Here is a 22,302-nt window from a genome sequence, read left to right on the forward strand (position 1 = left end):
CACAGTATACAGCATCCCATCAGGTGATATAGTGTGCAGGTAGACGGTATATAGCATCCCATCAGGTGATAAGTGTATATAGACACGGTATACAGCCCCACATGAGGCGGTAAGTGTATAGACCGGCTATGTCGCCTGCCATGAAGTAACACAGTGTACATGTGCGCGGTATAGGGGGATATCACACCGGACCCCCATCCGCCCCCTATAACAACCCTGTAACGCAGGAGATGGCTATGGCCGTGTCACTCCTCCCCCACCTGGTCCACAGCCCCAGGCCCCGCCCCCTGCTCGCGGCCGCCGGACACCTCTGTCAGGGCGCTCTCTGATTGGCTCTCGCTCTCCATCCGGGTACTTTGCGCAGTTGCAGCTCGTTCGCCTAGAGGTACCAATATGGCGGAGGTAAGGAGGAAAACCGGGCCGGAGCGGGGGGAGGGACGATACAGACGGAAATCCCGGGCTCCACAGCCCCGGAAACCGGACAAATGCCCCCGTAATCTCTTCCTCACAGCTCCATCCGTCGCTGTGGGGAGGCAGGGGGCGGCAGCGGCGCTGTGAGGCGAGAAAATCGTCTTTAGGCCGTGGGTGGGAGCGGACTGTCCGGGGTGGGGGGAGGGACCCGGGACGGAGAGGCGGCGGCCGGGGCCACTGGTTTCCGGTGTGGAGTGGCCGATAAGGGAGCTCGGTGTACCGGGGTGTCATGGCTCGGTGTCCGCCCGTGTATTCCCTGGAGGGTTGTGTGATGGACACCGAGCCGGGACCGTGGTGGCTGCCGCCGCCTGTGCCCGCCCCGGGCTATAGCGGTGATGGGGAGCAGTGCTGCCCCCTAGGGGAGGCTGCCAGTTACCCCAGTGCCCCAGCATCCCCTCTCTAAACTGCATGAAACTTCTCTCCCATTGGTTGTAGTCTGGCCAATGGAGAGTCCCCCATCACCGGAGAGAAGCGGCAGCCGTGACGCTCGTCTCCCATCGGAAAGTTATTTTTTTTTCAACTTTGAACATCAGTGTCTAACTTTATAAAGTCGACGTTCCCATCACGCTTTCCCTATTTGCCGACAACAGGCCTAAAAAGAGAAAATCGCCCTCCTATACCGTGGCGTACCAGCAACAACTCATACACCTTGTGTATGTTAGACAGGATACCAGGAAAGTTGGGTGGGCGCAGGTGTTTAAAGTTTTGGAGGGGGGGGGGGAAACAACTTTTTGGTGGCCGACAAGTGGCACTGCAGCCACTTATCTCCGATTATCAGACAACTTCCCTAATAACCCCCCAGCACCTGCCAGTGATATATATATATATATTTATACCTGGTGTATGTGATGTATTCCATCAGCCCCCTCCAATATTGGGGTGACATCTGACTTTTAAGTATATTATAAGGGTGCGTTCACATGTACAGGATCTGCAGCAGATTTGATGGCCCAGAATTGATTTGCTTTGAATCTGCAGCTTTAAATCTGTGCCATCAAATCTGCTGCAGATCCTGTACGTGTGAACACACCCTAAGGGTATATTTATACAGGCAAAAAAGAGTCGTGGACATTGCAGGGGAGAGGAGGACCCCGCCGTGAAGCTTCTACTGCCTTAAAGGGGTACTCCGGGCTAGGGTTATTTTTTTCGTATATGGCCGGGGAGGGGATGGATATAGAAGCCGCCGGTCACTTACCTCCCCGGATCTCGCTGCCAGGGTCTCCTGTCCCGCTACTGCTTCCTGGTCTGAGCTGTGGCTTTCAATCGCAACTTGTCAAGGGTGCTCAGCCATTCGGCGGCCGAGACTTGACGTCTCAAGCCGCAGCTTGAGACCAGGAAGCGGGACGGGAGAACGGGGTGGCGCAATCCGGGACCCAGTGCTGGAACCGGGAAGGTAAGTGACCAGTGGCTTCTGTATCCACCCCCTCCCTGGCCATACATGAAAAAATACCCCTAGCCCGGAGTACCTCTTTAAATATTTAAAGGGGTTATCCAGAGTTAGTTTGTTATATAATGCTGCCCTATTAGAAAACATTGTTATACTTACCTCTGCGCGCTCCCCTACTGTCCTGCTCCGGTGTCTCTGGGGTCCCCCGCTGGCTATAGTCCGGACACTTCTGTAATGTCGCGGGAGTTACAGCGCACAGCCAATCACTGACTAAGACAGCACCATGAACAGTTATTGGTTGAACGGGCTGTCACTCCCGAGACGAATTACTCTATGAAGTGGTGGGGCTGGAGTCAGCAGGAGACACCGCTATGGGGGAGCATGTTTATTAATAGGGCAGCATTGTATAACAAGTTGTCTGATCTTAGATAACCCCTTTAAAGGGGTATTTCGATCTGGAGGAGGAGTAAGGATAGCGCATAGTTAAGAGCTCCTAGGGAATCTGACCATTGGGAGCTGCAGGATGCGTATTCATTCTCTATGAAGCTGCTGAAAGGACTCGAAATTGGCTTTCTGCTCCCTTCCATGGCTTCAAAGTGAATGATGTGACCCTCAACTCCATTTAGTGGGGATTTCACGGTCTCTGTTCTCAAGATATGGGGGGGCTGCGTCTGTCAGGTCAGCGCTTGCTTTCTTCTCCTTCCCCTCTTGCTATTACACGCACAGACATGTTGCTGCCCATGATGAGACTAACCATTCCTTCCATTTTTGTTATCTATTCAGTCTCCTCCCCCCAGTTCTGAGCTGCTGCTTTTTGCTGAAAACACAAAAATCTGTGTGAGAGCCTTTCTTTCTGTCTCCCCCCTCGCTTCTGAGACAGCTAATGTAAACAAGTGCCTGACTGGCTTTATCTGCAACTTTTTAATGTTGGGAGGATTAATCACAGTGAGTCCATTAGCAACTTGGCCTCAGCGTTACAGAGAAGCTACAGTATTGCAGATAAAGCCAGTGTGGGACTTGTTTACATCAACTGCTTCAGATTTTTGTGTTTTCAGCAGAAAGCAGCAGCTCAGAACTGGGGTAAGGAGGCTGAATAGATAATATGGAATGAGTTAGACTCGCCATGGGCAAGTTAGGTTTGAGTGGAATACCCCTTTAACCCTTTCATAGTTCCCATTGAAGTCAATGGGAGCAAGGTTCTCTGTGATGACACACTGCTGTTTTTGATGTGAAAATCTATGTTTTTCTGCAACAAAAAGCAGTGCAAGCGTAAATCCTGTGAATATACCCTAAATGATAAAAATAACAGTACTGCACACCATGAAGGATTGCTCAGTCCAACAAATGTATATAGAAAGTCATTTACAGCAGGTGCAATTGTTCAGCCTATGGCACTCTGATCTAATAATGTGCATAAAACTAAAGTGTAAAAAGACCAATCTATTCTGGAGTTACATATTCTAGTATTATGAGGACACACAATAGATATACCAGTGTAGAAACGTGTTCTTCCTATCACTGAAAGTCTACCTGGGTTTAGGGATGTTAGGAACACAGATGCAGTGGCAAAAAATAAATATAAATACCCATAGCACCAGGTAAATAATGTAAAATAATAAAAAAAAATGTATATATATTTTTTATTTTTTATTTTTTTTAACATGATTTACCTGGTGAGGGAGGAGTTGGGTAGGGGGTTCCTGGCACTACTTTTCGTTTTCTGACATATTCTGTATATGGATGGAAAGATTGACAAATTGCAAAGTAATCCTCAATTTTTCAGGACTCCATGGATTCCAGTGAAAACAATGCGACCTAGTTTTGTAGTTGAACAAACTTGCGTTAAAGGGGTTTTCCATCTTACAAAGTTTTACCCTATCCACGGCATAGAGGGATAACTATCTGGGGGGCAATTGCTGGGGCTCCCCAGAGTCTTCCAATAGAATATAGTGGTGGGTCACCGCTCCATTCACTTCAGAAATAGATCAATGCTGTGCTTGGCTGTTTACATGGCTCCTATTGAGAATGGAGCGGTGATGAGGATGCCCGACCTGCTGCTTCTATAAAACTCTAGACTTTGGACCCCATTCTCAAGATTGCGGGGGACTCCCTGCGGTCAGATAGTTATTCCTTATCTTGTAAGGAGTGGGAAAGCTCCTTTTAAGAATGCTTTGTGCTGCTGCAATTGCTTTGCCTATGGATAAAACCAGTGTGGGATGCAAGGGCCTGTTTCTTTGGCTATTGAGTAATGTATGGCTTCTATGCACTTACACTCACCTCTCCTCTTGTCTCTTCTCTTTTAGGCTTCGTTTGACAGTTCGAGCCCAGGTTGGTCCCATTTTATTACCTTATAAGCATCGCTTTTCCCTGGCTTGTTGAAAAGTTAGTTGCAGCTGGGGAAGATGTCATGTTAGAGCCCTGGACAGTCACCTGATCTTAGTGTTCATATAATAATGGAGAAGTAGAGGTTTGCCTGATAAGTTAGGCGTGTTCACTTGGAGCGTTTCTGTAAAGGGAATGGATTTCTCTTCCCTTCTTCAGTAAGAAAATGTACATGGGCTATGGAGAATTAGTTTATGGCTATATAGTGACTTTTCAACTGCTGAAAAAGAATCCAAATCTTTGGTCTTTGCTTTTTTTTCTTTTTTTTTTTTTTTTTTATGATCCACTTGATATTGCATAATCCAACGTGCTGTGTAGCCCTACTCTTATACTCCAACATGCCTCTTTAAAGGGATTCTCCAGCCTTAGAAAAACATTGCTGCTTTGTACCAGAGACAGCATGACTCTTTTCTCCGGTTTGGGTGGGGTTTTTGCAGCTAGGTTCCATTGCAGTGAATGGAGCCCAAATGCAAACCATACCTGAACTGAAGACAAGAGTCTTGTTTTCTCTGGGAGAAAGTGAACATGTTTTTCTACTGCTGGATAACCTCAGACATTATTTAGAGTTGCCTAATACTGACCATTTTAGATTATTCAAGTAGGATGTATTCACATTGTTTGCATCGTTTTCTTTCCCTATAATGATATGTTTAAAGCATTTAGCTGCAGCTTTTTAGCTTTTTAAGTATGTAAAAAAAAAAAAAAAAATTACTTTTACAGTGTCTACTTTTATGTTATATCTATTGCAGAATGTTAGCCTCCTGTTTTATTTAACCTTTCAAGCAATATCCTTCTTTATGGTGTATTATACAGCTTTCTGTGCGCCTTCTACATAGACACTGTCATTCGTCTTAGTTTTTTGTGTTCACTGTTGGGGCTAATTCGTCTGACAGCTTTCTGACTGATTGTTGAGAAATGCGGTACATAGGAAATGGGAAAAGCAAGAGAGAAGTGCAACTTATATACCTTATAACTCCAGCTTTATTGCAGCATACAAGACAAACGCATGGAATACAATAGACTAACGCGTTTCAGGTGATCCTTAAAGAGGTTATCCAACGCTACAAAAACATGACCACTTTCTTCCAGAGACAGCACCATTCTTGTCTTCAGTTTGGGTGCAGGTTTTGTTACTCGGATCTATTGAAGTGAATGGAGCTTAATTGCAAACACCACGTAAACTGGAGACAAGGTCTCTCTGAAAGAAAGTGGCCACATTTTGAAGCACTGGATAACCCCTTTAATCCATAAAGCTGGAGTTTTATGAGATCCACTGGACTTCTGTTCTGCCTAAAGGCCATCAGTGTCTGATCAGTCGGGCTCTGACACTTGGCAGCCCCCATTGATTAGCTGTTTTCCACAGCCATGAAGCCAGCATATATATAGAGAACAGAGTGAGGTGAATGGAAGCTGCAGTTACCTAGCACGACCACTACACAATGTACGGTGTTGTCTGTTCTTTGGGTATGTGGGCACTGTGGTCTGGCAAACAGCTGTTTTGGAGGGTGTGCCAGATGTCAGAAACTCACTGATCACATATTGGTCTGTCATGAGGGTAGACAATCAATGGAAATACCCCAGAAAATCCATGTAATAGTTTCTGCTATTTCCTCAAAGTTTTTGTAATGTAAAAAAGAAAAAGTGTAAAACTGTTTGCCTTTGTGTAGCGTCTGTTCAGATTGCCTGAGTCTCTTATGTGTTTCTTCTGCAGTCTGGGGCATTTATATTTGTTTTAGTTATTGTAAAGATTCTTATTATAAGTAGAAAATACCAATAAACTGCATAAACAGCTGCATAATGTAGTCTAAACCTGACTTAAAAAGCTTTTATAATAATGTAGTGGGGACTTAATTTTTTTAGTCAGCTTTTCTCAGCCTAAAGTACAACAATAATGGTTTTCAACAGCTCACTAACATGTCCAAAGTGAGAGAAAGCAATGAAATACTCTGTACATGCTTTATGGAATGGATAATAGCCTTTCTTTTTGTATTTTTGCATTCTGTCCCACTTAAAGGAGAAGTCTGGTGTGTGTGTGTGTGTGTCACTATTAAGTGGTGTAAAGTGGTGAAACTGGCTCAGTTGTCCCTAGCAACCAATCAGATTCCACCTTTCATTTTCTGAAGAGTCTGTGAGGAAAGAAAAGTGGAATCTGATTGGTTGCTAGGGGCAACTGAGCAATTCTACTTTACACCTGTTTGATAAGTTTCCCCCAATGTGCTTACTGCTCCCGCAGCCCGCGCTGGGACACAGAGCTCCCAAACCCTGACGGCTGTCATCTTCTCACAGGTTCTGGGTGCGTCACAATCTGGGTTCCATGTCACAGACTGGTGGTATTTAGCCCGCTCAGCTAATCAGTGACTGCAGCTGTGTCTCACCCCAGTCACTGACTGGCTGAGCGGGGCATCCATCAGCTGGGTCGTGACGTAGCTAGCGGGGAGCTTGGAAGACGGCCGGCGGGGTCCAGGAGTTGGACGCGGCTCTACACGGGCACTGGGATAGGTGACTATAACATCTTTTTTATTCCCACCCCCTGCCCGTAATGATTTTTTACTTTCCCGCCGGACTTCTCCTTTAACATCTTAAAGTATTACACATCATTACTAACACATTTAAAGTAGGAGGATATGTAGTCAACCTCATTACTACTATTAAAGAGCTTGCAGTTTTTTGATACACACTCCTGTTCCCGGGATGTGGGTTTATAGCTTGTCAGTTTGATTTATAGTCAGATATGTGTGTACCTTATTTTAATAATGGGAGTGGCTGTCAGGTGATATGCGGGATAATACAGGGGGTATATATTAGGCATACAGGCCCCTCAATGTAAAATATTTACACTCCCTGACTGTACAATCATTTCCATCACCTCATATCCACTCTCATTATTAAAATTAGGTTCACGCCCATTTGATTATAAATCAAATTGTCAGCCAAACTAAAGACCCACATATAGACAGCAAAATGTGTGTAATTGGGGCACCCTAGGTTATTTTACAATTACCTCTCATTTTTTGGGTTGGGCTATAGGTTTCCCTATTTACACCTTTTTGCTTAGGGCAGGGCCTCGAGGGGTGGAATTTTAATTTGTTATCTACAGGATAGGTGATAACTAGCTGATTGGTGGTGGGGGGTCTGACCACTGCTACCCTCACTTAATGCCCACAGAATGAATGGTGGGGACCAAACCAATCATGAGAACAGAGGTCAGTTACTCCCTGAGTTATTGCAGTGGTAGCATGCATGCTCTATTCATTCTCTTTGGAGCTTCTATATGGTTGGAAGGCCTATAGACCGTGAATAGGATTAGTGGGTGAGCATGAGCGCTCCTGTTCCTTTCACAAGGGCTACAAATTACCTCTGTCATGATCTGTGGGGCTCTCAGCAGCTGGGCTGCCACCGGTCTGCTAGTTATCCCTATGTTGTGCATGGCAGGCCCCGATCATCGGTATCCTGTGGATGGCAGATAACTTTTACTCTTAGGATAATCTGTTTTAACGCTTTGCACTAGCATAAGTGTTTCCGCACTAAGCCATATTCACATCACATTTATGGTCTCAACGACAGCTATATGTTTGAATACCATCATAAAGGTATTTCAGCATATATTGTCATAGCCGTAGACCTAAAAGGGTTTCCCGGGCGGAACTACTGGTGAGCTTTCTGAGGATAGGACATCAGTCATTGAACAGGCCCACTCTACACAGTGAATGGGGTTGGAGGAAGTTGTCTCCGCTCACAGTGTAGTGGTCAGACCTGGTAACTGCAGCGCAGTTGTCAGTCCCTTGAAAAGGAGCTGTGCTGCAGTTACGGGTCACCACCCCTACACAGTGAATGGCACCAACTGCTTCTGGTCCCATTTACTTTGTAGTGTGGGTGTTGAACAGCTGATCATTGCAGGTGAATGTGAATAGGGTTATACTGTAGGGAAACTAGGTGACGTTTCCCGACCTTTGTTTAGCGTTTGCACATTTGATAACTATATACATGCAGTGAAAGGTGTTCCAGTAGTTGTAAATGATGGAGAATTTGTATTAACCCACGTGGTGAAGTCAACAAGTAATCAAGTGTCTTCAACTTACAGCTGGTGGAACAGATTTTTTTTATTCTGTATTATCTAAAGGGAAAAAAAATCATATGCCTTATAGCTAGAGTTAAACAAGTCTACAGTAAAATCTGCTGACCCTTAATCTATCGGATCACTTACTCTTGTAACAGGGGTTTAGCTTCTTGGGAAATCAAAAGTAGTTTTACAGGACTAAATTGATGGCCTATTCACATTTGGTGAAAGTTACTGCAAATTGGCTCAACTTTACCTAAAAATCTAAAGTCCCCTTTACTTTCCTGCTGTTACTGGAGAGCAATTCCCCCCCCCCCCCCCCCCCCAACGGAAAGATCCTTATGTTGTACTTAAACTTTTAACTCTTCAAAATAGTTTTTATTTGATATCAACCTTAACTTCGGAATGGGCACCAGTCCCACTTGGCACAGTAGTTTTCTATACACTTTCACACTTTTGTGTTTTAGGGTGTGTTCACACGTGCAGATTTTCAGCAGAAGATGCATTGAATTTGCTCTAGAACAACTCACTGTGTACACAATCAATTTCAGCAAATATACACATTCTAACATACCCCAAGCCAGTATTTTGCACCAATATCTGTCAACAAACCCTCTGTTATGTCTGACCATGATGCAAAATACTGACTGAAACACTGACGTATGATAATGGCTTCTTATATACATATATTTTTTATGTTCATTCAAACCAATAAGCAAGGTATAAATGGTACGATAAATAAAAAGACATCTAAACTAAACATAACTGCATAAAAACAAGGGATTCTAACTCTTAGGACCAATACATGGCACATAATAAGAAGGTGGAGAGACCTTTAGGCAGGTTGTCCCCGTCCTTAGTTGTCCTAGTCAGGTCTTGTGTGCATGAATGAAACAGGAGGCACTGGAATCTCTTCAGAAATTAGGAACATAATGTGAGTCTCGAAAATACTGTTTTTATTTCAATTTTTCTCTGAAATAGATAACTACTGAAGCATATCAATGAAATATTCAATCAGAATGACAAAGAGAAAGTAAAGGTAATTTGTGAAACAATTTTTTTTTTTTTTTAATTTTTCTTAATGCTTGAGACTGGTGCTTTAAGAACGTATGGTTATTAGTATATGGGCAAAGGGGCTTTTATTGTATGCAAAAAAAGAGAGGTAAGAGTTGTGGCATGGATAGACATTTTACACTGGGTACATTCATACACAAACCTAATTTTAATATTTTGAGGTTCACCTTGATGTATTAAGGGGGTAAAAGAGTTTTTTTTTTTTTTTTTGCAAAAAGGCCTCATAGCTTTTGCTCTAGCTTAGATAGCAGCATGATTGGGGAAGATGGAGTTGTACACAGATCAGAATGTGGACAGAGGGGAGAGCATACATGGAGGAATGCCCACCCAGGCTATAGAGAGAGGAGAAAGCATACATGGAGGACAGCCCGCCCAGGCTGTAGAGAGAGGGAAAAGCATGCATGGAAGACAGCTCACTAAGGTTGTAGAGAGAGGGGAGAGCATGCATGGAAGACAGCTCACTAAGGTTGTAGAGAGAGGGCAGAGCATGCATGGAAGACAGCTCACTAAGGCTGTAAAGAGAGGGGGGAGCATACATGGAGGACATCTCAGGCTGTAGAGTGAGAGGAGAGCAGACACAAGGCAGTTTGCAAGGGAGAGTCACACACTGCACAGAAGTGTAGAGAAAAGGAGAGCAGGCATTGAAAACGCTAGATTGCTGAACACTGGCAAAACACACTTATGAGAACAATATAATCCTAGCAGTAGGTTGCAAACTTAATACTACATTTTTTGCATCTTAAAGGTGTCTTTAGTCTATGACTGTGGACGGCATACCAAAAAAGCTGTGGTTGGTGCATAAGGTGTAGATGGGAACCATACAAAAAACAAAGCGGGGGTGTCAAAAGTCCCACTCTTGTCTGTACACAATTCTTTGGTTCTTTCCTTTCAGTCATATGGACCTGAGCATATCTGTAAGGAGCACCCAAGACAAGCCAGGAAATCCTTCATCAAGTATTAGGGATACCGATCCTATCAGGCACCAAAAATCTGATTCTGAGGGACCTTTCTTTATCAGTACGGGGCTCATTTAAAACCGCAGAGAAAACAAGATTCCAGTGCATATAACATATGGAGGAACCCTGGACTCTCTATAGTCGCCTTATGTGGCTCGTAGGACAGCAGCCTTGTTTTAGCGTTTTTATGCAGCTCTTAATGTTTTGCTTTGGATAATCATAACTTGGAACATTGTTTAGTTTCAGTATATAACTGCAGATAAGTCCCAGAAGCTTCATACAATGTGTCCCCATGCTGACTCCACAGATGAACATCCACTTTGGTCTCAGAGACAAGAAGCTAGAGATCCGCCGGGTACATTGCTTCATATGGAAGATTAGTACATCAATGTGATGTTATTCGGCTAAACACCTTTGACAGCTGTTGGCCAAATGTTTGTTTAGTCAGTGGCTATCCTCCTTGTCCTCCCTATATATAGGCATGCTTGGTTCTGCCTCACCTGCATGTACTTTATTTAGGGAGGGATTAATAGGTTTGTCAGACTCTACTGGCTATGCCTTATTTTCCATGAAAGATCAGGCACTAACGTCCAACATGCCTGATCCTTCTCTCTGATGTCATCTTTAGGGAGAGTCTGTTGGATGCTTGGTGTATAGTGCCATGAATTATGGCATTGTAATATGATATATTTTATCTATGAAGCCTTCAGTCATATTCCGGACTCTCTTGCATCTCTATCTAATATATGACATATTTCTGTCAACTATTATTTTCTTGTCATTTTTGTATTTTTATTTTTTTATCCTGAATATATTTCTCTCCCAGGCACAAGGGTTTAGTTATTACCAAATGATTTTCCGGTCGATGGTTGGGATGATGTATTTTGCTCTCAGGCAGTTCTTTCTATCTTTGTCTTTATTAAACGTACCGTTTTGTTCCTTTCTTTCAGTCGGCTCTCTGTCATCTGAAGATCATGACTTTGACCCTACGGCTGAAATGTTGGTACATGACTATGATGATGAGAGAACTCTCGAAGAGGAAGAAATGAAGGAGGACGGCAAAAATTTTAGCTCCGAAATTGAAGATTTGGAAAAGGTGGGGGACTGATTTGCGTGTGTGCAGTATGAGATCAGTTGATGATCTGTGGCCATTAGTTGGTTTAAAAGAGTAACCATCTCTGCTTATATAGTTATACTTGTAGAACTCATCAAGGTAAATATTTTTGCAATTACATTCATTTACCATTTTACCGTTTTTAACTCCCTGCGTCTGGAAAAGTTTGTTGCTGCCCTCTGGAGTCCTGGAAAACAAGGATACAACCATAGGCTGTATCCATTGTTTCCTTCCTGGCCCCCCAGGGTGGCCGCCAACAACTTCAGACATGGGGAGAATGCCAAGCGTTCGGGTTCAAAGAAGTTGCCGAACCCGGACTTAAACTTGAAGTTCCCTCATCACTTATTGTGGGTTGTCAGTCTGCCATATACAGTAGATGGTCAGCCAGTGTGATTGAGATCTGTGGGGTTGGCTGACCTCCCTGATGTATATGGCTGCCTTTAGGGGTTGTCTGCACATAATAGACTTGTTAACATTTATGCAGATGAAAATCTGTCTCATTGCTTTGCATGGTGTTGGTTTGGCAGCTAGCACACAGATTTCTGTAAGCCAATTCAGGTTAGTGGGAGAGTTTGTAGAAGTTTCTGCAACAAGTCTACTCTTAAAATGTTGATATGACACACAGTAAATAGAAACATCATGATACATGTCAATAATTCTTGTAATAAATACGTATTTTATTACCCCAGGAAGGAAACATGCCTTTGGAGGATTTATTAGCAATTTATGTATATGAGCCTGCAGATCCGGTATTGGCGGGATCCAGTGCGGGGAGCTCCCCTAGTGAGCTCGCCGATGAGCTGCCAGACATGACGTTGGATAAAGTAAGTGATGATTGTTCTGTCTATTAAAGGGGTAATACAGCCTTAGAAAAAGTACAATTGCTTTCACGCAAAAACAGCGCCACCCCTGTCCTCAGGTTGTTTGTGGTATTACAATTTGGCTCCATTCAATTAAATAGAGCTGAGCATAAAACCCTTCCAGATTATGAAAGAAGCAGCCATGTTTAACCCTTTTTACCAGTACAATATCCCACTATTGCAGTTCACATTCAAGGCTGTCCAGGTACATTTACAATTGAAATAAAAAGTCAGACAACTGGGATTGAAGTTTTCTCTGTTAGTGTGAGGGCCAAATGAGCTCGAGCAATGCAGGCCGCCCCTGCTCCATTGTAAAAAGGCTCATGGGCAGGAATAATACCCCCCCAAATAACCACTCTTGACTTCACAGACCAGGTGTCACTTAGTTAAATTTTTTTTTTATTAGGAGGAAATTGCAAAGGACCTTTTGTCCGGTGATGATGAAGAAACACAATCTTCTGCCGATGACTTGACACCATCTGTGACGTCACACGAAGCAACAGACTTTTTCCCACGCCCCTTAAGATGTAAGTGAAAACTGACCTGCGTCACCGTGACAGAACATCCTAAGTATTTCATGGAGTGGTAATTACACTGTGTGTGTGTGTGTGTGTGTGTGTATATATATGTATATAGCGTTAATAGTTGTATGCATTCAACAGAGGCCGTTGTCATGATTTATAAAATGTTAATATGTAGACCGCAGACTAATTATTTTTCTTACAATAAACAGCAAACACAGCATGTGATGGCGATAAGGAGTCAGAAAGTGAGGACTTGGAAACAGATTTTGGGAACTCTTCAGAGGACTTAAGAAAGGTAAAGGTCTTCATGTAAATGTCATGGCTCCACGTGTGCTGCGTAAACGATAGATGCTAAAACCCATCCTTTTGCCTTATGTAGGAAATAATGATCGGTCCCCATCATCAAGCTGATATCCCACCTTTTCTGGGACACTACCCCGCAGATTTCTCATGTAAGTGGTTTCCCCTATACTCGCTGTCATACCATGATGCAAGGTGTTCGGTGTTTGTATAAATTGTGTATAATGTGTTGGATTTGCAGCGTACGAATATGAAGATCAGTTGGTTTGGTGCCCAGATATCCTTCCGGAAAGCAAAGTAGAAGAATACCTGTTGGATACCAGAATTGACAACAAGAGAGTCTTGGGCAGGGTGCCGGATGACATGATCATAAAGGATGATGAACAGGTAAATGTGGCAGCACTAATCCCTGACATGTAGGTAGTTTCCGACTTGCCTACACCATGGTGCTTTGCTAAGATACAATTGTGTTATTCAGTGACAGTGAGCACAGTTTCGTAGAAATCTTTTTTTTTTTTTTTTTTTTTTAACACATGTTCATTCTTTTCTAGGCGCTGCACGAGCTCTTTAAATGTCAGTACGATGTCCAAGAGGCGTTGGAAAGATTCTGCAGTAGAAGAATGTTAAATGGTAATACTATAGAGATATTCTGTGATCTCATCACTCCCCATGGCATCTAGCATTTACGCCGTCCACTATGTATGTAGCCAAACACAATGTCTTATTGTTCCAAACAGCACAGCGGTTCAGGAATAGTGTCATAGGAGGCGGAACAGGAACAAATGGAAGAGGTAGAGCCCATCATCCGCACAGAGCTCCACTCTTAGGTTCCTATGAAATTGAGGAGACCTAAATTTTGAGAGCCAGTTACACGGCGGGAATGAGATGCTCTGGACCGCTGGTTTGCCTTTATGAACATATAATTGTGAACTGCATTCTGCAATGTGTATGTAACAAAAGGCGAATGTGATTTTTGCTCTTAGACAGGAAGATCCTTTAATCCTTATTTATCTTCCAAGCTTAGTAAGATCTGCCTCTTAGAAGACACAGAAACACTCAGTACAAGCTCTTAAAGCCATTGATGCTAAAACACCTTTTCTTGGCGTTTTGTCCATCACTAATGGTTTAGAAGTACCGCCACCTATGTAGATGCAAATAAAACAAGTCTGGAAGGTAAAAGCAATGTGGGAATGATGAAAGCACTAAAACAGATTAGCGATGAAGAAATAATCTAGTGTCGGCGTCGCTGATTACATTTTTTGACTTTCAGATGATATCCGACCGTGGACGGAGGTCGAATGTAGAAATTTTGAACATGCACTTGAAATACATGGAAAAGATTTTCACTTAATACAGAAAAACAAGGTAATGTTCTGTTTTTAGGCAGAGCCGCTTATATGTGACTAATAAATGTACTGGGGACTTTAGTGTGGGGAAAAAAATTGAAGTCAAGTGGTTTTTTTTTTTTGTTTTTTTTTTGTTTTTTTTTTGTCTTTGTAACTAGCGACAGGCAAACTAGTGGCCCTCCAGCTGTTGCAAAACTACAATTTTTATTATGCCTGGACAGCCAAGGCTTTAGCTGTCCAGGTATAATGGGAATTGTAGTTTTGCAACAACTGGAGAGCTCAGTTTGACACCTGTGGTCTTAAGAAATGCATCTGCTAAAAATAACGCCTTTTAAAGGAGAGTTGTAAGTTTGCATTTTAGTATAGTATTTAGAAAGGGCTGTATAAATGGGCCTTCCCTATAGATTAGTACTGTGTGAAGAATAAAACAAAGCTAATGTCTTCCAGAAACAGCACCACTCTTTTCCTCTGTTTGTATGTGGTATTGCAGCTTGGCTTTTATCGAAGGGAATAGAACAGAATTGCAATACCACAGACAACCTGAGGACAAACAGAGTGGTGTTTTTGGAAGAAAGCAGCAGTGTTTTTCTAATCGTTGATATCTCCTTAAATAAATAAATAAATAAATAAATAAATAAATTGTCCACAGCACTGCCAAGGTAAACAGTGAAATTGTAGTGTTTATTCACAGCAAATTCATTCCGGTGTTCTCCTTGCTAGTGCTCACTGTCTGCTGCTGGAGCTTCGGGCTGTTTTCTGGAGTGACAAGCTGCTCAGCCAATCACTGGTCGCAGTGATTTCATCTTGGCCAGTGATCGGCTGAGTAGCTTGTCACTTCAGATATCTGCTCTGAAGTTCCACTGGTAAGCGGGCAAATGTGAGAATGCCACCGGGGATCTTGGAGAGGTATGTATAAACTTTTTTTTTTTCAACTGTGTCAGGTGCTACGCATCGCTATTACACGTAGCGATGCCCTCCTGGCAGCCGATGACTTTTAGGTTGGAATAAACTACATTGATCAGCCGATGATTGTTTCATTAGCTGACTGTTTTTATTAAACGGAGTGATGATCTGCTGAATCGGCCTGATTTGGCCATTATTACTTTAGAATACTTATGGTGGAATCCGAAATGACTTGCATGAGATTCACTTAAAGGGGTTATCCAGCGCTACAAAAACATGGCCGCTCTTCCCCCTACTGTTGTCTCCAGTTCAGGTGCAGTTTGCAATTAAGCTCCATTTACTTCAGTGAAACTGAGTTTCAAAACCCCAGCCAAACTGGAGACAACAGTAGGGGGAAAGTAGCCATATTTTTGTAGCGCTGGATAACCCCTTTAATGCAAACACATTAGTTATCTTCATGATTATAGTGTAACATTGGATCCCTTTTATCTCAGGTGAGAACCCGGACAGTAGCGGAATGTGTTGCATTCTATTACATCTGGAAGAAATCAGAGCGATACGATACCTTTGCCCAGCAAACAAGGTTTGGAAAGAAGAGATATCACCATCACCCTGAAGTAACGTGAGTTGAATTTACCAGAATCTTACTTTGTTGAGCATTGCAGTGCCCTTTACTTTCCTCTATTAGACATGTTGTGCATCTATGCACAATGTTTGGTTATAGAGCTGTAGCAGATTTTCCCACTTTAGAAAATTCACAATCCTCCAGATTGTGATGTCTCCTATTGCTATATACTAAACCTGTCTCTAAGATAAAGCATTGTGTGCCTTTCTCTTGACCAGGGATTATATGGACCGACTGGTAGATGAAGCAGAGGTCCTGGGAGGACCAGAAAATCCTTCAGCCTTAACCTGCCAAAACAGATCAGATTCCATCCCCGACTCCCAGCTGAACCTCCTGAACTCCATTACTGCGAATGATCTGACAGGTGAGGCCATAAGAAACGTATGACACTTCTCAGGATGGGATTTTTAGCACTGGTTTACATGCAAACCCTTGTGTTAAATGTGGATTCATTGCTGATATCGCCCTTCGAAGGGGTGAAAATTAACGCCATTTCCACACCACAATGAGTGCACGGTGGACTTAAAGGGGTACTCTGGTGGATATATGTATAAATCAACTGGTTTCAGAAAGTTACAAAGATTTGTTAAATAATTCTACTTAACAAACTCAAGTTTTTCCAGTACCTATCAGATGCTGTATGTCCTGCAGGAAGTGGTGTATTCTTTCCAGTCTGACACAGTGCTCTCTGCTGCCACCTCTGTCCATGTATGGAACTGGCCGAGCAGTAGCAAATCACCATAGAAAACATCTCCTGCTCTGGACAGTTCCTGAGAAAGACAAAGGTGGCAGCAGGCAGATGCTTACTTTTTGGTGCAGATTTGAAGAGCGGAATGTATACTGCAAAATAGATCCAACCTAACGCTTTCCTACTTTTTTTTTTTTTTTTTTTTCCCTCTCTCTCTTCAGCGCTGACTCACAGTGTAGCAACAGTATGCAATAACACAGATGTCAACTGCTTGAACGATGGCTTCCCAGCATTAGACACGTTATCCCGGGCGCCGGTAAATCACGTGCCTGTTGGAACAGAAGACTTGCTGTCGTTGCCCACCAATGGGGAAAGCGATTGTTTTAACTTATTTGAGACTGGATTTTATCCTCCAGAGCTGAACACAGTGAGTTTATGCAACGAGGAGTCAGAGAGGCCAGCCAAGAGGATAAAAATGGGTATCTCTGTCCCGGACTCCTTCATGAATGATGTCTCTGTAAATAACCTAGGTGTGGACTTTGAGAACCATACACACCATATCACCAGTGCCAAAATGGCCGTATCTGTGGCAGACTTTAGCAGTTTATCTGCGAACGAGACAAACAGTTTTATAAGTTCACACACACTACACCACCACACAGCCCTACAGTCGGAGTGACTCCTCCTTTAACATCCCTTCTGGCAAAGATGCCGAAAATCTGATCATAAACTTCGAGTTTGCTTAGTCTTTCACTGGAAGTTTGAACTTTTTTGCTATGACATCAGTGATGTCTTTGTATGTAAAGAACTATATCTTGATTTTGTCAAGAATTAACTTCGTTTTGGTCCATTAATGTGGAAACAGACAATGTTCAGCAGAGTCGGGAACTCAGATTACGTTCTGGGGAAGCAGCTTTAGGCTTACATTTTTATTTTTTTTGTCCCCCTAAGTTTAGTAAAAACCTGTAGATAACTTGGGTCTCCATCTTAAAAAAAACAAACAAAAAAAAAAAAAAAACAGCACAGGTTCCAAGTCACACAGATTTGTCAGCTTCAGCAGGGAGTGCAGCGGGAAACCAATGTTTACAGGTACTGGTCCGATCCCTGCTTAATGTAGCATTTTTTATTTTTTTTATTTTTTTTTTTAAGCAGGACCGGCGTCTAATCTGCACAAAGCACCCAGCACCGTGGTGGTTATTATTTTTTCCAAGTCACCATCTCATAGGAGATGCATACGAGCACTAAATCACGCTCACCGGCACACACCATAGTATATGCTTTGTGTCCAGGAACCATATTCTCCGATTGTTCTTACTGCCAGAGTGGATCTGTGTGTTTTTTGTAGGATGATTTGATTTTTTTTTTTCTTTCTCCTCTTTCAATTTTTGTGGTATTGTATTTTTTGGACTAGGGGATTAACACTTGTCTACAACTTTTGAAGATTGTAAAATAAATTACACATTAATCTGTGTATCTCAAAGTTTCCTGAAGAAGAGGATCCTGTCCAAGCTTGCACACGCTCTCTCTAGTTTTGTTTAGACTGGTTGTTAACTTGGCCAAAGCTATGAGAGCTGCTAGGTGTGCAGTACCCCCACCCCCCTTACCTCTAACCTGCATATTCATCTCAGAGCAAGAGATGTTTCATCTGTGGTTCCAAGCCCTGATCTAAGCCGGCCATAAACTTAAGATTGCCTAAATGTTATTCCATAAAGCTACCTGGTTTGTGTACGATGAATAAGCTGCTGCTTGATACCTCTGGCAGCCTGTTATCTTTCCTGAGAACAAAATACATAGCCAGTCCTTCCAAAATCTCAAGGTCATAGGTGTCAAACATGCTGCCCTCCAGCTGTTGCAAAACCACAGTTTTTATCATGCCTGGACCAAGCATGACCGGAATTGTCGTTTTGCAACAGCTTAAGGGCCATGAGTTTGAACCTTGTGCTCTGAGTTCATCTTAAGTGTATGAGCAGCAATATAGTCTGACTCTCATCCCCAGTAAGTCAGTGGTACATCCTCCATGCATTGTCCACGTCTGAAGAAACTGCACATTTTCCATGTGCTTCCTCTGCCAAAGAGTCCTTCATGTCCCTGTCCCATCTGTCCAGTGCTGCTCCCAGTAAGCTCCATCATCCATGACAAGCGCTGTGTCTGAGGGTTATTTAGAAATCGTAGATTTGGGGGGGGTCGGGTATTTATTATTCACTTACTGTGAACTCCATGCCGCCACTTGTTACTTATTTTGAAGGATTATAAAGTTTACACTATGCTTCCCCCCCCCCCCCCCTAGACTCTCTGCAGTTCTAGTTATACATTGTCACATAGCGGTCCATAACCTCTACATCCCATAACATACGGATGGCGGAACGCTTCAACCTGTTGCACTTTTCTTAGCCCTCACCATCATTCTCAATAGTAAATGCAGTAATCCTCTGTTTATCTATGCATCGCTGGACTCTCCGGAAGAGAAATGAAGAGACAGCCTCTCAAGTTAGAGTTGTACAGACACTTTATTCATTGTTTTCTGACCAATTTTATTATTTTTTTAATTTGCGTTGAAAAATAGGCATTAAGCTGTGCAGTTTTCTTGTAGGCCTCAGCGACAGTATATGGGTTCCCTCCTGTTTCCGGGGCATGGAGCGTGTTCTTTTTGTACATTAAATATCTATTTTTTTCTCTCTTGATGTTGTGGATGGTGTGGGCACGCGAGTGTTGGATACTGTGAGCTAGCATTAAATCTTTACCTCTAATTCTCATTACGAGGCAATAATTGCAATTTTTTTTTTTTTGTAAATACTTGTACATTTTCTTATCTTGGATATCTATTTCTGTAAAAAATTGTTTTCAGATTTCCTGCGGTGTATAGTAACATTTTTGTGCATGCATAATGTGACAGAATGTGTACCACTATTAACTTTACCCATGTAAAATAGCTATTTATTGTTATTTTTTTTAACTCTGTAAAGCTGGGCTTTTCTGTTAAAGATGTCATACTTTGGTTGTTAACCCCTGAGCTGCTGCATAGTTGTAAAGCAGTAGTCTGTAACCTTTATCTGATTGAGCAGCTGTAGGTTGCAGGCCCCTGTTTGTATCATGGGCTGTAATGCAGAAGCACAGATATGGTGGGTCTCTGCAGCAAGCTTTGGGGTTCCTAGAACTGCACCTGCGGTGTACATGTGGAGGAGGATGCCATTCTGTATGCTCGCCTGTTCGCATGTCTCTAGTAGAGGCCGAACGTCGGCTAACACAATACTCCGAAAGGAGAGGCTGAACATTAACTAAACACAATAGCCACCCTCCAGCCTGGGGCCACATGTGCAGTTTAACATTGGTATGAAGAGACCTGCAAACCTGAAGAATCTATCTTGCCTTTTTTTCTTGAATCGAAACGTTAAAGCACAATTTCTCTAGGAAACCGATGAATTCTTTGATTTTGCAGCAACTTAGTATCATGCAGACAAACCAAAAAAAAGTCCATATCTATTTTTTTTTTTTTTTTTTTTTAACAGAGTGTCTGATCTCTGTTAGAGGGGCAGAGTAACCGGGTCTGTTTCTAGCAATACAGCGAACTGGTACTTCATTCATCGACGGCCAAGTAGATATTCCCAAAACTGCAGTCACCGTTTCACGCTGTTTCTAATGGGAAATGTGCAGTCCCCTGGACCAATTCTAAGAGGCTCATCACTTCGTGTTTTTGTTTTGCACCCGGCCTTATAAAACTTGCCTCAAATAAGCTGCTCTTGGGTTTAGATGTTGACGTAGGGTGCAGCAGTTTAGCGTCTCATCCGGACTATGCTAAATGCAGAATTTTCCAGAAAGCCTCAAATAGTAAAGACGCGGTATTGTTAGCATCTACTCATCCAACCTAATGGGACATCAGCTGTAGCGTCTGGCACGTTGAGGGTGCTGTTGCTGAAAGGGTTCCTAGTTTGAAAAGTTAAAAAAACAAAGTCTGCCTGATCTCGGACTTTTGGCTTGTTCGTGTCCGTATTCTTTCACACACCCCTATTCCTGAAAGCAATACGGACGTGAAGCACACGCGCGTCAATGCCTTAAGGACTGCACCTTTTATGTTTACTCATTCGTCATCCATAGCTGCTTATACGTCTTCTGCATTTTCTTTTCCTTTTTATTGCTGAATTTACTTGAAGGGTTGTACAGAAGAGATTCTATAGTGTGTACTATTAGGTTCACAGTTGTGCTGTGTCGTTCTTTCTTTAGTTAATCTATTCCACAGCCAAATGGTCAAAGCCGATCGCCCTCAACAGAATGTGAGCATTTTTTCAAATTTTATTTTTATAGGGTTTTTTTCCCCCCATCCTACAAGGTAAATGAGCGGATTGAGAGCGGCCTGCTCACAGCCGATGTTCTGCCTCCAACAAGCAATTAGAAGATTCTATTTTTTCTAAAAAAAATTAAAATCTGAAAATCAAAACACATTGAAATGGATTATTTAATGAATGATAACTTTTTTTTTTTTTAAAAAAGGAAATTCTTGCCATGTATATTTGTTAGACTCTGTATATTCATGTTGTACCACCAGTGTGTTTTTGCTTTTTCTTTTTTTTCCTTTTAATTTTACAGTTTAAGAACAGAAAATTAACAGTAAAAACCCAGAGGAACCATTGGGTGACAATCAGAACAACCTTTAGTATCAAAGGCTCCAGGAGGTCACTGTTCATTGGTTTTAATATTTGTACATAACACTGACTTTTTTTTTTTTTAACATTATTTTGTATTTTTTGTTGTATTTTAATATCTGGTGTACAGTTCCAGAAATAAAGATCTGGAAATCTTACCTCTATGTTGGCGTTTTGTCTTTTTCTGTTATAAATTGTGGACCATCAGTGGGATTGATTGCATGGATCAATAGTACAAGCCAATATAAGAAACTTTGTAATAAGTTTTATCAGACAAAAGTTCTACTTTCTGTTACCAAGCAACTTCTCTATCATCCACTCTGAAAATCAGCTTGGCAATGATTTGTTTACTGGTTATAACCTGCAGCAGTTCAAGGATCAGATTACATGCTATACAAGTCTATGGAAGGAGATGGGAGGGGGAGTACCTGGAAACACACCCTCTGCAGAGAGAAAAACAGCTAAAAGACAAATTGCAGAGCAGAAATCTACTGTAAAATGTTACATTTATACAAGAAATAAATGTACAAGAACAGAACAAAGTATGGCACAACAAACAAAAATGTGTAATAATACACTATTAGTAAATAGACCATGGGCTGGAGTCCTAACAAAACAGGCCCCACCGGAGCTGGGGAGTGAAAAGACATTAAGAGGAAAAGGAAATTGGGAAGAAAAAGAAGGGGGGGGGGGGTGATAAAGTCTCTTCCTCACTGAGCTAAAGGCCCTATTCCACGTAACGATTTTCGTTCATATTCGGCCGCTACGGACGATAATCGTCCGGTGGAATAGAGTGCAACGATCAGCCGACATCGTTCATGTCGGCTGATCGTTGCAGTCGCTTGTTTTTCAACATGTTGAAAAACAAGCGACTGATATAGCAGCGATCTGCTGCCGTCGCTCCGTTGAATAGGAGCATCGGCAGCAGACGCTGCTGTGTCCTATGGGCTGCCCGGACGATCGGCGATCCCCCGGGCA

General features: G+C 42.5%; 1 protein-coding gene across 7 annotated transcripts; it reads left to right on the forward strand.

Annotated features, from left to right (window-relative positions):
* The first annotated feature begins 342 nt into the window (after positions 1 to 342).
* MIER3 (MIER family member 3) lies at positions 343 to 17,692 on the forward strand. Of its 7 annotated transcripts, XM_069963114.1 has the most exons (17): positions 343 to 402; positions 4,162 to 4,186; positions 9,279 to 9,336; positions 10,264 to 10,388; positions 10,635 to 10,682; positions 11,278 to 11,423; positions 12,131 to 12,265; positions 12,708 to 12,828; positions 13,035 to 13,120; positions 13,205 to 13,277; positions 13,367 to 13,512; positions 13,677 to 13,755; positions 13,863 to 13,916; positions 14,396 to 14,490; positions 15,869 to 15,996; positions 16,218 to 16,363; positions 16,909 to 17,692. In XM_069963114.1, exons 4-17 carry the CDS (start codon positions 10,268 to 10,270, stop codon positions 17,364 to 17,366), a joined length of 1,836 nt encoding a protein of 611 aa, XP_069819215.1. In that variant the 5' UTR covers positions 343 to 402; positions 4,162 to 4,186; positions 9,279 to 9,336; positions 10,264 to 10,267; the 3' UTR covers positions 17,367 to 17,692. The 7 variants fall into 7 exon arrangements, with proteins under 7 accessions (XP_069819215.1, XP_069819217.1, XP_069819221.1 ...); XM_069963116.1 differs by lacking the exon at positions 13,863 to 13,916; XM_069963120.1 differs by lacking the exons at positions 10,264 to 10,388; positions 10,635 to 10,682.
* The last annotated feature ends 4,610 nt before the right edge of the window (positions 17,693 to 22,302 follow it).

This window comes from Dendropsophus ebraccatus, chromosome 3, assembly GCF_027789765.1.
Source record: "Dendropsophus ebraccatus isolate aDenEbr1 chromosome 3, aDenEbr1.pat, whole genome shotgun sequence".
Classification (NCBI taxonomy): domain Eukaryota; kingdom Metazoa; phylum Chordata; class Amphibia; order Anura; family Hylidae; genus Dendropsophus; species Dendropsophus ebraccatus.

What these genes read in the sequence shown, in the direction of transcription:
- MIER3 (XM_069963114.1), top strand. Translation starts at nt 10,268, where the DNA reads ATGGACCTGAGCATATCTGTAAGGAGCACCCAAGACAAGCCAGGAAAT. An exon ending in TTTCCCACGCCCCTTAAGAT is followed by an intron (nt 12,829 to 13,034) that starts GTAAGTGAAAAC and finishes TACAATAAACAG; the next exon opens with CAAACACAGCATGTGATGGC. An exon ending in CAGTAGAAGAATGTTAAATG is followed by an intron (nt 13,756 to 13,862) that starts GTAATACTATAG and finishes TGTTCCAAACAG; the next exon opens with CACAGCGGTTCAGGAATAGT.